This window comes from Chiloscyllium punctatum, chromosome 9 (assembly GCF_047496795.1).
Source record: "Chiloscyllium punctatum isolate Juve2018m chromosome 9, sChiPun1.3, whole genome shotgun sequence".
In the NCBI taxonomy this organism is placed as follows: domain Eukaryota; kingdom Metazoa; phylum Chordata; class Chondrichthyes; order Orectolobiformes; family Hemiscylliidae; genus Chiloscyllium; species Chiloscyllium punctatum.
Genome location: NC_092747.1, coordinates 127,283,814 through 127,298,800, shown reverse-complemented (window position 1 = coordinate 127,298,800; position 14,987 = coordinate 127,283,814). Strand labels below are relative to the sequence as shown.

The following is a 14,987-nucleotide window of genomic DNA, read 5'->3' as shown; positions in this document are numbered from 1 at the left end:
GAAATCAGAATACTTTGATACTAGTTCATCAATACAATTATGTAATATGATCAGAACCTGAAGGAGGGTCATATAGGAGTCAAAATGTTCACTCTGTTTCTTTTTCCATAGAAGCTGCTAGATGTGCTGAGTTTCTCCAGTCCTTTCTGTTTAATGTCAGTCTCCAGCATCCAGAGTACTTTGCTTTTATTTGGTAGAGATATATTTGTCAGTAATTAATCAGCAAGATACACAGGGACGTCTGGCCATGCATAGAATGAATAAGTCACCTTGTCTGGATGGCTTATGTCCCACGTTGTTCAGAGAAATGGGGATGGAGATGATATAAGGGCTAACCATGATCGACCAAGCTCTCCTAATAGGAAATGGTGCTGTGTAATGTATTATACAACTGACTGAGAAAGCTGTTCCGTATATGTTATGATCTGCCTGTACTGCTCGCAGAACAAAACTTTTCACTGTACTCAGATACATGTGACAACAATAAATCGAATCAAATCAAAGTTTAATGATGGCTATGAATCTATTGTTGATAAACCCATCTGGTTCACTAATGTCCTTTAGGGAAGGAAATTACTTTTCTTATCTGGTCCAGCCTGAATGTGACTCCAGGCCCACAGCAATGTAGTTGACTCTTAACTGCCCTCTGGACAATTACAGATGAACAGTAAATGCCAGCGATACCCACATCCTGAGAATTAATTCAAAAAAGCACTTTGGGTACCTATAGCCCAGTTCGTTTAACATCAGTTGCAGGCAGGGTTTTAGTAACAATAATCATGAGGAAAATGAACAGGCACTTTGAGAGGTTTGCAGAAATTAAAGAAGTAAATAAAGAGAAGTTTTGATACAGTACCACAGAAGGTTAATAAAATTAACGTTTATAGAACAGGAGAACCTTTTTTTTAAAACGGCTTAAGCAGAGAAAACTAAGTTGAGGGAAATTGTGTCTTTCAGATTGGAGGATGGTAGACAATGATATTCCCTGGGTATCAGTGATGAGACCAATGCCTTTTTTTAATAAATAATTTCGATGTAAGAATACAGAGTATATTCCATAATTTCCTGATGATACCCAACCTGAAGGTGTGATAAACAACTGCTAAAGGACAGAGTGGGCAAGCAAGTATAGATGGAATTATTTACAGGTAGGTATGAGATGATACCTGTGACAGAAGGGATAGGAAGAAGCAATATAGACTCAATAGCTCATTCTAAAGATTGTGAAGGACAGATGATATACGAGGATTATGTGCATCATTGTTTAAAGGTGGCAAGACATATTGAAAAATAACTAGCAAAGCATATGGTATCTGAACTTCATAAATAGGGGTACAGGGAGGTTATGCTAAATCTAGTTGGGTCACACACACACCTAGTTCTCATCACACCTTAGGGAGATCCTTAAGAGGGTGCAAAGGAGATTTACTGGGATAACTCCATTGATGAGGAAGTGTAACCACAAAATTAGGTTGAAGTAACTATCCACCTTGGAGAAAAATGAACCAGGAGACATTTGATAAGTGTGAACACGAATATGACAGGTTCAAGTAGAGTAGGTGGTAAAAAGCAGTTTCTGTTAGCTAACAGTACATGGAGGAGGATGCACAAATTTAAGATTTTGGGCAGTAGTCACAAGGGATGGGAGGAAAGGGCAGGAAAATGGATGTAGGAATATCAGATCAGCCATGATCCTCAGAATTATAGAGTTGTAGAGAATGGAAACAGACCCTTCGGTCCAATTCACATCGACTAAATATCCTAAACTGATCTAGTCCCATTTGCCAGTATTTGGTCCATATCCCTCTAATTCCTTCCTATTCAAATACTCATCCAGATGCCTTTTAAATGTAGTAATTGTACCATCCTCCACTATTTCCTCTGGCAGCTCATTCCATACATGCACCACCCTCTGCATAAGACAATTGCTCCTCAGGTCCATTATAAATGTTTCCCATCTCACCTTGTAGTATACCCTCTAGTTTTGGACTCCTCCACCCCAGGGAAAAGACCTTGTCTATTTATCCTATCCATGCCCTTCATGATTTTATAAACCTCTATAAGGCCACCCCTCAGTGTCCATCACTCCAGGGAAAACAGCCCCAGCCTATTCAGCCTCTCCCTGTATGCCAAACCCTCCAATCCCAGCAATGTCCTTGTAAATCTTTTTTGAACCTTTTCAAGTTTCACAACAGTTTCAAGTTTCTATAGCAGGGAGATCAGATTTGAACACGGCACTCAAAAGGTTACCTCACCAACATCTTGTACAGCCGCAACATGACATTTCAACTCCTAAATTCCATGCACTGACCAATAAAGTCAAGCATACCAAACGCCTTCTTCACTATTATGCAACACTATCCTTCAAGGGACTATGTACCTGCATCTCAGATCTCTGTTCAGCAGCACTCCCCAGTGCACTACCATTAACTTTATAAGTCCCGCCCTGGTTTGCCTTACCAAAGTGCAATATCTCTCATTTATCTAAATTATTTATCTAAACTCCATCTGTCACTGCTCAGTACGTGGACCCATCTGATCAAGGTTGTACTCTTGAGATAACTTTCATTGTCCATTACATCCCCAACTTTGGTGTCATCTGCAAACATATTAACCATACCCACCACATCCAAATAATTTATATAAATGACAAAAAGCAGTGGACCCAGCACTGATCCTTGCAGCACACCACTGGTCACAGGCCTTCAGTCCAAACAACAACCCTCCACTACCAGCCTCTGTCTCCTACCTTCAAGCCAATTTTGTATCCAATTGACTAGATCTCTGGATTTCATGTTTTATTGAATGGTCAAGCAGGATTGAGGAATCAAACTGCCTATTTCTGTTCCAAAGAACAAAGAAAATTATAGCCCAGGAACAGGCCCTACGGCCCACCAAGCCTGCGCCAATCCAGATCCTCTATCTAAACCTGTCGTCTATTTTCTAAGGGTCTGTTTCCCTCTGCTCCTTGCCCATTCATGTGTCTGACAGGATACATCTTAAATGACGCTATCTTGCCCACCTCTATCACGTCTGCTTGCAGCGTGTTCCAGGCACCCACTACCCTCTGCATAAAGAACTTCCCACTCATATCTCGCTTAAATGTTTCCCCTCTCACCTTGAACTCGTGACCCCTAGTAATTGAGTCCCCTACTCTGGGAAACAGCTTCTTGCTATGCACCCTGTCTATACCTCTCATGATTTTGTAGACCCCCCTCAACCTCCATCTTTCTAATGAAAACAATCCTAATCTACTCAACCTCTCTTCATAGGTAGTGCCCTCCATACCAGGCAACATCCTGGTGAACCTCCTCTGCACCCTCTCCAAAACATCCACGTCCTTTTGGTAATGTGGCGACCAAAATTGTACGCAGTATTCCAAGTGTGGCCGAACCAAAGTCCTATTCAAGTATAACGTGACCTGCCAACTCTTGTACTCAATACCCCATCCGATGAAAGAAAGCATGTTGTATGCCTTCTTGACCGCTCTATTGACCTGTGTTGCCACCTTCAGGGTACAATGGACCTGAACGCCCAGATCTCGCTGTACACCAATTTCTTATGATCTTATAAAACTCTTCAAGGCAAATTTTATTTTTTTCTTTGTCCCTTTTTGCCATTTAATCTTTCAGATGTCTTCAATCCTGTCACAGATTGTCTTGTTATTTCCCAAACCTCTTTGCTAGTCTCTGCATTGGTTTTAAATCTGTTAAATCTCTTTTTCTCACTCTGATGAAGGGTAATTAAACTGAAACATTGGGTTGAATTTTTTAGCCTCTAACACAACTCTGGTAGTCGTGGCTATGAAATCATGCAGGGTGTTGGTGGCCAGCAACCTGACTACTCTCCTGCCTCTTTCACCTTGAATATCAGATGGGACAGCTGACAGACAGAGGAACACAGGGAAAGGAGTGGGCCATTCAGTTCATCGAACCAGCCCTGCTATTCAGTTACACCATAGCTGACTTTCTACCTCAGTGTCACTCTCCCAATCTCTGTCCACATCCCTTAATAGCATTGGATTATGCTCAATCATTGAGTCTCCAGTGTTCTCTGAGAAAAAGAGTTTGAGACATTCACCAGCCTCTGAGTAAACAAATTCTTGTGCTTCATCAATGATATGAAATGATATATAGGTTATCCTGGTAGTATGTCCTCTGGTCCTAGAGACACCAGCCAGAAACATCAAATTTTCACCTTCAGTGCCCCTTGTTTTGTGTGAAACCCAGTTGATATTGGGATAGTCAAAGTTTCCTAACATTAATGCCCTCCTATTCCTGCAGGCAAACATTTGTCTACATGTATGTTCTTCTATCTCTCTGCCACTGTTTGGGAGTCTGTAGTAAACTCCTAGTAGTGTGACTGCCCCTTTTTTATTCCTAAAGTCAACCCATAAAGCCTTATTTGTTAATCCATTTGGTATATCATCCCTTCTCACAACTGTAATTGATTCTTTAACCAATACTGCTACCCCTCCCCCTTTCTTTTTTGTCACCGACTGTATCCTGCCTGAAAACTCTATGTCCAAGGATATTGAGCTGCCGATTCTGCCCTTCCTTAGTCAGGTTTCCAGAATGTGTCTATTTATGCCCTTAATTAATCTGTTTTGTTTGTAATACTCCTTGCATTGAAGTGCCTGATGACTGGAGGGTGGTTAATGTTGTACCTTTGTTTATGGAAGGTTTTTTTGTAGATTAGATTAGATTGGTATAGACACAGGCCCTTCGACCCAACAAGTCCACACTGACCCTCTGAAGAGTAACCCACTCAGATCCATTCCCTAACCTATATTTACCCCTGACGAATGCACCTAACACTATGAGTATTTAGCATGGCCAATTCACCTGACCTGCACATCTTTGGATTATGGGAGGAAACCAGACCACCCGGAAAAACACATGCAGCCATGGGGAGAATGTGCAAACTCCACACAGACATTCACCTGAGGCAGGAATCACACCGGGGTCCCTGGCACTGTGAGGCAGCAGTGCTGACCACTGACCCACCGTGCCGCCCCCTTGTCAGTTGTAAGGAGAAACCAAGGAACTATACATCTATGAGTCTGACATCAGCTGTGGGTAAATTATTGGAAGTGATTATAATAAATAGGATTTATGGATATTTAGAGAGGTAAAAATGCACTCGGGATAGTCAACATGGTTTTGAATGAGGAAAATTGTGTCCCACAAACTTAATTGAATTTTTTGAGGAATTAACCAAAAAGATTAGTAAAGCCTTTGGCAAGATTCTGCCTGGTAGACTAATTAGTAAAGTTAGCTCACATTGGATTCAGGGTGAGCTGGCTAATTGGATACAAAATTGGCTTAGCGGCAGATAACATAGTGGTGGTGGAGGGTTGCTCTTCAGTTTGGAGACCTGTCACCAGCACTGTTCCACAGAGATCGATTCTGGATGCTCTTTTGTTTGTCATTTATATAAATGATTCAAATGAGAATATAGAAGGCTTGGTTAGTAAGTTTGCGGATGACACCAAAATTGATGGCATAGTAGATAAAGAAGGTTATCTAAGATTGAAAAGGAATCTTGATCAAACAGGTTGAAAATGGCAGATGGAATTCAATCTGGATAAATGAGAGATATAGCATTTTGATACAGCAAACAAGGGTCAGGCTTATACAATTAATGGTAGGGCCCTAGGTAGTGTTGTAGGATCGAGGGACCTTGGGGTGCATGTACATAATTCTTTGAAGTTTGCATCACATATAGACAAGGTGGTTATAATGGCGTTTGGCATGCTTGCCTTTATTGTGTGGTCCTTTGAGTAAAGGAGTTGGGATGTAATGTTGAGGTTGTACAGGACATTGGTGAGGCCTCTTCTGGAATACTGTGTCCAGTTCTGGTCAACCAGTTATGGGAAGGATATTATTAAACTGGAGAGGATTCAGAAGAGATTTACCAGGATGTTGCCAAGTATGGAAGGTTTGACTTATAAAGAAGGGTTGAATAGGCTGGGACTTTTTTCACTGGAGAGTAGGAGGTTGAGAAGCGACCTGAGAGAAGTGTATAAAATAATGAACGGTATAGATAGAGTTAATGGTAGTTGTCTTTTCCCAAGGATAGAGGATTTCAAGCCTAGGGGGGCACATCTTTAAAGTGAGAGACAGACATTTAAAAAAGGCATGAGGTAAATTTTTTTTACACAGAGGGTGATTCCCATGTGAAATGAACTTCCTGAGGAAGTGGTGGATGTAGGTACATTTACAATGTTTAAAAGACATTAGCCTACATCCATGAATAAGAAAATTTGGAGGGATATGGGCCTGGAGCAGGCATGTAGGAGTTGTTGTGTCACCATGGTCTAACCAGACCATAGGGGGTTGCTGTCTTGTTAGATAGAAGCAACTGGTGGTGATTTAACCTGAGGGCCACCAGGTGAGGGAAGAGGTTGAGAAGGAGAGCTCTTCATGGGAGCTTCAAGCCAGTGATAGGAATTGAACCTATGCCAACAATCTAACCAATTGAGCTAAACCAATTCCCACAGGTGGGTCTAGTTTAGTTTGGGACTATGTTCAGCATGGACTGGTTGGACTGAAAAGTCTGTTTCCATGCTGTACGCTTCTAAAACTCTATAACCAGCTTAACCCCATCAATTACTTTTGCTGGACACTTTAATCCTTGTTTCTTTTATCTTTCCGAGTTGCTGACTGCATCACTAACTAATGTTCTACCTCCTGTTTCCAGATCTGAATCGGACCCACCTAAGCCTACTATTAGATTCCCATCCCCCTACCAGACTATGGCCAACAAAGGAAATTACAGATAATATTAAATCTAAACAGGAGTCATGTAAAGTTTCTAAAGGAATGAGTCTGTCTGAACAGCGAGAGCAGTTTAAGATTCATCAAAAAAGGACCAAGAAATTGACTAAGAGGGCAAAAATACAGCATGAGGATAAACTTGCAAGAAACATAAATGCAGCCTGTAAGAGCATCAAAATGTATATCAAAAGAAAACAAATAGTGAGGACAAAAGTCAGCCCCTTCAGCCTTAAATGGGACAATTGAAAGTACGAACAAGTGGCAAAGCATTGAAACAACTACTTTAGTTTTGTTTTCACTGAAGAAGGCATGAATAACTTCTCAAAAATATGAAGGAAGAATGGGCTATTGGGGAGGAGGAATTGACGGAGATGAGGATTACTAGAAGAATAGTGCTGGAGACATTAATGGGTCTGCAATCTGATAAATCCCAAAGGCATGATAATACACATCCCAGGGAACTAAAGGAGGTGATCATGGACATTGCAGATGTGTTGATTGTCATCTTAAAAAATTCAGTAGATTCTGGAACAAGAGTGGCAAATAGAAACCCACAATATAAAAAGGAAGAGGAGAGAAATATAGGAGTTACAGACCAATTGGCCTAATATCAGTGCTCGGGAAAATGTTGGAGTCTATTATAAAGGATGTATAAACAGGACAGTTAGAAAATTTCAGTGGGATAACTCAAAGTCAACATGGATTATGAAAGAGAAATCATGTTTGACAAACCTAGAGATTTTTGAGGATACAACCAATGGGATAGATGAAGGAGCACAAGAGAATATAGTGTACTTGGATTTCCACAAAGGTTTTGATGAAGTTGCACATAAGAGGTTAGTGTGCAAAATCAAAAACCTGAGACTGGTGGTGATAAACTGGCAAGGATTCAGAATTGGATAGCAGATCCAAAACAGAGAATTGGAATAGATTAGATTTTTTCAGAGAGAACGTGGTGACTAACGGGCAACGTCAGAGAAAGGTGCTATGCTTCCGGCTATTCACAATATGCATGAATGATTCGGATGAGGAGATCAAATATAGTATTTTAAAGTTAGCTGATGATTTAGGACTAAGAGAGATTGTGAGATTGTGAAAGATGTAAAGAATCTTAAGGAAATTTTGAAAAGTTGACCAAGTGGGCAAACGCACAGCAGGTACAGTATAATGTGGATATGTGAGAGGTGTCCATTAAATATGTAAAAAACATGCCACGGGCTGCATCTCCTGTACTTTGGCTGTCAGTGTCGATGAGTTTCATGGAGGGTTTCTCTCCGTGAAGCCTGGTGAGTTATCTCACCCCATATTACCAAACTCACCTCCTAACTACTTAAAATTCCCTTTTGTCAACACTTTCATCTATCCCCATCCTATAACGGGCCATACCAGGAACAAATAGTCATTGCCAGCATAGCAGGAATAGAGGCTGTTGTATATCTGGACAATTATAGGACATTTGCCCCAGACAGAAATGGGGAGTTTCACACCGTGCTTTGCAGGCTGGGACCTGGAGCTCCTGGCAGATGAGCAGCTGCATTGATGAGACATCATGTTCCCTGAGCACCTGCAGTGGAGGTCACAATACCAGACCATGCCAGCCAGCTGTGAGGTTCTCACCCAGGTCAGTGCAGTCTCAGCTGTCTGGAGGAACGTGCAGTAATGTGGGAAAAAGGTCACTGTCCTTCTCCACTCTGCCAGCATAAGTGCTGCCAACATCTCCCTGATAATTCACATTCTGCAACTGTACCGACCTCCCACCATGCTCGTGCGCTAATACTCTTACTATAGGCTATAACAGCTTCTCAATCCCTATCTCCAACACCACTAACTCTGCCTGCCCTCTACATTGCCTATTCACTCACTCGGAACACCTCCCAACCTGCACCGGGAGCTATGCCACCTACTTTCATCTCCCTTAACACCGGCCTGTCTCTCATTTCAGCAGGAAAACAGCCCCAAGTTGGGCAGAAAGAGTCAAGGCAGGTGGAAGGCTGCTGATATTTGACCGTTCATCTCTTATGAGGAGAGGATACTGATTCTGACTGTCCTGAATGGCTGACTGACCATGTTCAAGCTGTGGACTGGGATCAGAGCTGCCCTTGACATATTTTGCTGGGAACTCTGTGACCGAATCTACCTCCCTTGACTTGATGGAGAACTGCTGACAACTATCATAGACCTCCTGGCTTGTGTCTATGCTAAGAGACAAATTAATACAAAAATATTGTGTGCCTGTTATCAGGGGAAATAAAGAATCCCTTTTTAGGCAAGACGAGGCAGACCAGGGATATTGGGAGCACTCAGTTAAGCACTATGTGTTTGATTGTGCAGAAAGTAAGTGAGCAACCCTGAGATACAGCCTGGTCCAATCTGTGAGCTGGTGCTTGTCACTGAGTGCAAAGTGTCCTTGCATTAGCTTTTCACTGCTAGTTGCTGGTGTGCTCCAAAGTGTAGCATTGCGATGCAGCAGCGAACTATATGCCGACCAGAGATGTATCATGATGGTGCACAGAGGGAGATGTGGAGTATGTCCTGAGAGATTGTTGCCAAGTAACAGACATGGAGGTCATTTGAAGCAAGCAGCAAGTTTTTTTATGGCAAATACATCGTTCCTTAAATAAGGAGACCAAAACTGTACAGTCTTCAGCTGTGATCTCAAGCAAGGTTCTATACAACTGCAACAAGATATCTTTACTTATATTCTCAAATGCCCTTAAATTGAATGCCAACATGCCATTTGAGCCTTGCCAGTGAGAGTGACATCTTATGAAACTTTAAAAAAAATTACTGCCATCTTAGTCTTTGCTTCACAGGACTTGGTTTTCAGTCAATATCAAGATTAGACACCATTTCTACTTCCCCTCTCTCCCCCACACCTCCCACCCTTCCCTAAACCACAAACAAAAATTATGCCTGTGTTAATCCTGTTACATATACCTTTAGTTTTCTGACTTATTCTCTGCTTGAGACTAAAACTACAGTTGGAATCTTATAAACTACACTCACATATGTCTTCTCTCTCATTATTTTTAGGTTAGTTTAAACTGACTGTATGTCACAATTTTCTCAGATCAACAGCTATTTACAACTCCTTTCTCTTAAACCTATCTTTTACCTCCCACTCTACAATACTAGTCTGATAAATTCCCTCTGAAATTTACAGCAAATCACTTTCAACCCAGTTGTCATCTTCAGATGTTGAACTTTCTCTGTAAGTTTCTCTAGGTTGGCTTCAATGTTCTGCTGCACAGGTTTCTTATGGACAGACACCTTTCAGAGAGCTACTCAACTGGTAATCGGTGCTTGGCAGTTCTTTGCTGTTCTCCCTCTGTTCAAAATGTCCATGTTTATACCCCAAAACATTGGATCATTTCATTGGGTTGATGTCATCCAAATCAATAAAATTCAAATTTGATTGGAGTTTGATATCTGGGGCATAATTTAAACAGATTGGCCAAATTTGAATTTGTTTTTTGTTCCATGGCAACACAACTCCAGCTATTTGTTTCAACCAAATGTTACACTTTTAGATTGTTCAGCACATTCTGTACTTTCAGTCAGTCCTTGCTAGCTACCTCGCTCTCTTAAAGGTACAGTACACACCTACACCTTCATAAACAACACACACACCTCCAGCCTGCCGATCACTTTTGTATTTGCATAAAAGGAGGTTGTTCCTTGTCTCTTTCCATAAGTTGCCTGCCTTTCCCTGGAATTTTTAAGCCACACATTTAACCAACTAATCTGTTTGTCCTTATGACACTTTGCACCAGAAACCCAGAGATAAATAATAAAAAAGCTTAAAATATTAATTTAACAATTAATGATCTATTGAACTTAACAATGAATGTTCTATTGCAGCTTTAGTGGAAGCTGTGCAAAAGCTCTGGGAAATTGCTACATAGAGTGACATTAGTTTAATAATATTAATCTTATAGAGCACATAAATCTGTGCAAATGATATGGAATAATGATATAAATACTTAAAGCATCTGTAAGATGCTTGGAAAATTTTCACCTTTGACAGATTGTGTCCCTTCAATATATTTGGCATGACTGTGCTATTGATCGACGTTGGGTCACATACTGAAGATCTGTTGTTTCTCTAATTAGCAAGCTGTTATAAATTAAGATGCATGATAATTAAGATTGCTTAAAATATGGAGTTGGAAAATAAAATGTTGCACCCAGTATTGTACAAAGAACATAACAGGATTGAAAAAGCAAGATTGAAAAAGCAGGATTGAAAAAGACACTGAGAAAAATGCTCATTTTGATGTTTATCTTGGAAACATGACATTAAAATTTAACTCAAAGCAGTGAGTTAAGAGAATTGATTGTACTGGGTAGACATTGGTTTTTGTTAGTCCATTTGATGTTCTAGAATCATGCTAACTTCAAGTTCACTTCCAGAATATAAACTTAAAGATGAAACAAGGAAATATCAATTGATGCAGAAAAGAAATTGAGAAATGTTCTAATGTTGAGAATTGTCATGCCAAATGTTTAGTACACCAGAATGTGTCAAACTGATGGATTGGGAGATTTGGGTGAAGTATATCTTGCATTTTCCACTATTAATGATTGTTATATTTTTACTTCCTGAAGCATTTTCTGGAAGAAATCACCCCATTGATACATATAGCAATGGAATAAAACATCGAGCTCTTCTTCAGCAGAGAAGAATGAATATTGGTTCGACCACACATAAATCTGAACAAATAAGACAGGTACCTTCATAATATTACTGTGTAAAATTTTCCCACATTAATTAAAGGTGCTCTATTGAGGTATCTTTTTGTCGTTAAAATTTGGTTCTGAGGGAGGACTGTAAAACAAATATCACTTCCAAAATACTGCTGTAAAACAGTTAATAATGAAACTGATGACAATGTAACAGTGGAAAAGGTAACAATTTATTTTGAATTTTTTCTGTTCCAACCATGTGTATAGATGGAAGCTGTGGCTATCGTTACTCCAAGCTCTTCTCAGTATTAACCCTTGATACCAGAGTAGAGATCCAAAGCTACTAAGAAACTTGGCATATTTTCGATGGGTTAGGGATGGTTGAATATATTTAATAGGTAAACATATTATATGATAATTAAATGATTATAAATAATAATATTTATATGTCATTAAATCTGTGAAAAGAATCCTTCAATTTTAAAATTATTACATGAAGAGACATTGAGGAAAATTTATTTTGGGGAATATATTTATAGCAGCAGATGCCAGTATGCCTGACATCCCAGGGAGAGTGTTAAGTCAGGGGCAGAAACTGACCAAAATTAACATAAGTAGAATACCAATAATGCAAAAAATAATGGCACTAAAGACTAACATATTTCCAGAACCGCATGGTTTCAAGCAAGTAGGTGAAAACATTGCAAATGCTTCGAATATAATCGTCCAATGCCTTATCTATTCTGGAACCATTCCTTTAGATTGGAAATCTGTACATGATACTAAGCTATTTAAGAAAAATGAAGTTTAAAACTAAGGTACTAAAGATCACTTAGCCTGTTGTCAAGGAACTGCTTGAATGTACAATTAATGATAGGATGGCCGAACCCATGAAAATGTCTATCTGATTCTGGAGAGTCCAAAACCAGAGCTCACAGTGGAAGGGTACGTCATTTAGAACTGAAATGAGGAGAAATTTCTTCACCCAGAGAGTGACGAGCCTGTGAAATTCTTTGTCACAGAAGAGATTGAGACCAAATCATTGAATATTTTCAAGAAGGGGTTAGATATAGTTTTTTTAGACTAAAAAGATCAAAGTGTACAGGGAGGAAGGGGAACAGGAACACCAGATAGAATGATTAGCCATGCTCATATTGATTGGGAGAGCAAAGTCAAAGGGCCAAATGGGCTCCTCATGCTTTAATTTTCTAAGTTTCTATCATCAGAAATAATAACCTTGATTTAAACAGTGGAATATATGAAATAGGAGGAGTAGAGCTTACTTGGTCATTCACCATAGTCATGCTTGATCTACAGTCTGTACCCCACTTCCTACCCACTCCCACATCTATTAATGTGCTTAAAAAAGTTTGCCTCTTCCATCTCTATTAACCAAAATCTGAACATCTACAACCATCTGTGTGATGAATTTTATCCTCAGCTCAGCTCTGTATTGTAAGGGCCTTATCCTGAGACTGTGCCCCGTGTCACAGGGAAACAACATTCCTGCAGAAGATCCTCAGCATTAAGTCCCAGGCCTAACCATTTTCATTTGCTAATTAAAGGATTATCTTCACTCCAGCATAAGTAGAGATGGTCAGTGATGAGTGTGCAATGTTCAGTACCACTCACAACTCCTCAGAAAGGAGAACCACCACAGAAGAGATAAGCAATGATTAGTTCCAACACAGGAGAATCTAACTGTCCCTCTTGACATTCAGTGACATTACCATTCTGAATCCCGCATTATCAACATTTTGCTGGTTACCATTGACCAGAATCTTGATTGGACTAGCCATGTAAATTTGTGGCTGCAAGAGCAGGGAACAAATTGGGAATTCAGTGGCAAGCAACTCATTTCCTTACACCTCCAACCCTATCTACCATAAAAAGGTGCATGTCAGCTCTCTGAAGGGAAAGCCTCCACAGACCTTACAGAGGTTTATAAAATAATAAAAGACATGGATAGGATATATAGGCAAGTTCTTTTCCCTGGGGTGGGGGAGTCCAGAACTAGAGGGCATAGGTTTAGGGTAAGAGGGGAAAGATGTAAAAGGGACCAAAGGAGCAACATTTTCACACAGAGCGTGGTGTGTGTATGGAATGAATTTGATTAGATTAGGATATCTGGTCGGCATGGACGAGTTGGACTAAAGGGTCTGCTTCCATGCTGTACATCTCGATGACTTGTCTGGATGAAGTCTGCTCCAAGAATACACAGGAGGTTTCTCACTATCCAAGACAAAGAGCTTCACCTGATTGCCACCCCATTCACCAACTTAAATTTGACTTCCTCCAGCAGCAGCTCACAGAAGCAGCAGTGTGTACCATTTACAAAAGATACTGCAGCAACTCATCGAGACTTCCAAACCCAGAACCAGTACCACCTAGGAGAGTAAGGGCAGCAAATAGTCTAACCCTGCTCCTCTTTACAAAAAAACAGAGTAGTGAACGTATAAGCATACATAGAAATTGGAGTCAGGAATAGGCCAATCAATCCCTCTAACCTGCTCCATCATTCAATAAGTTCATAGCTAATCTGATTGTGGCCTCAAATGCACATTCCTGCTTACCCCCAGTAACCACTGACTCCCTTGTGAGTCAAGAATCTATTTACCTCTGCCTTAAATGTATTCTGTGACCCCCAGCTCCATCACTTCTGAGTCAAAGAGTTCAAAAGACTTATGAGTTTGGTTTCCAAAGGTTATAAGACACAGGCAGGAAGTTGAAGCCAATGGTCATATTGAATGGCAGAGCAGACTCTCCAAACTGTATGTTCTACTGGTTGATTCTTAACTGCCCTTTGGGCAAAGGCATTAGCCTAACCGGTAATGCCCATATTCAATTAATTTTAAAAATGCCTGTCGACCTGATAATCTGCATCTCAGAATATTGCAAGTGGTTTCTTTCTAGTTGCATTAATGGCAAACTTCCAAAATTCTTTACACTCCTGAATCATCCCTACAGTTTGGAAAGTGACAAATGTAATCTTTCGAACTCTTTGACTCAGAAGTGATGGAGGTGGGGTCACAGAATACATTTAAGGCAGAGGTAAATAGATTCTTGACTCACAAGGGAGTCAGTGGTTATTGGGGGTAAGCAGGAATGTGCAATTAAGAAAAGGGGCAAAAGAGAGCAAACAAGGAGCTACTGACCTGTCAGCCTAAAATTAGTCACAGGAAGAATGCTAGAATCTATACTAAAAGATCCAGTAAGAGAATGCTTAAAAAAAAAAGATTGTGCAGAGTCAAAATGGGTTTGTGAAAGAAAATTTGTGTTTGGCAAGCCTTTTAGAGTTTTTCTGAGGATACAACTAGCAGACCAGATAAAGGTGAGCTGGTGGATATGGTAGATTTAGATTTTCACAAGGTTTTTGATAAAGAGGAGAGATTGCTAAACAAACTTAAAGCATTGGGATTGGGAAGGAATACAGGCATGAATTGAGAACTGGTTAACAGACAGAATGCAAGACTAAATTGATGATTTTCAGATTGGTGGCCTGTAACTAGGATTAGGATTAGA

At 40.2% G+C, this 14,987-nt stretch overlaps 1 protein-coding gene across 4 annotated transcripts in view; it reads left to right on the top strand.

Moving 5' to 3' along the window:
- The window catches only part of cep126 (centrosomal protein 126), a 116,828-nt gene that overhangs the window by 78,286 nt on the left and 23,555 nt on the right, over positions 1-14,987 (top strand). For all 4 annotated transcript variants that reach the window (XM_072578244.1, XM_072578242.1, XM_072578243.1 and 1 more), the window contains one exon: positions 11,388-11,509. In XM_072578244.1, the coding sequence (XP_072434345.1) occupies positions 11,388-11,509 (122 nt within the window). The remainder of the gene's footprint in view (positions 1-11,387; positions 11,510-14,987) is intronic.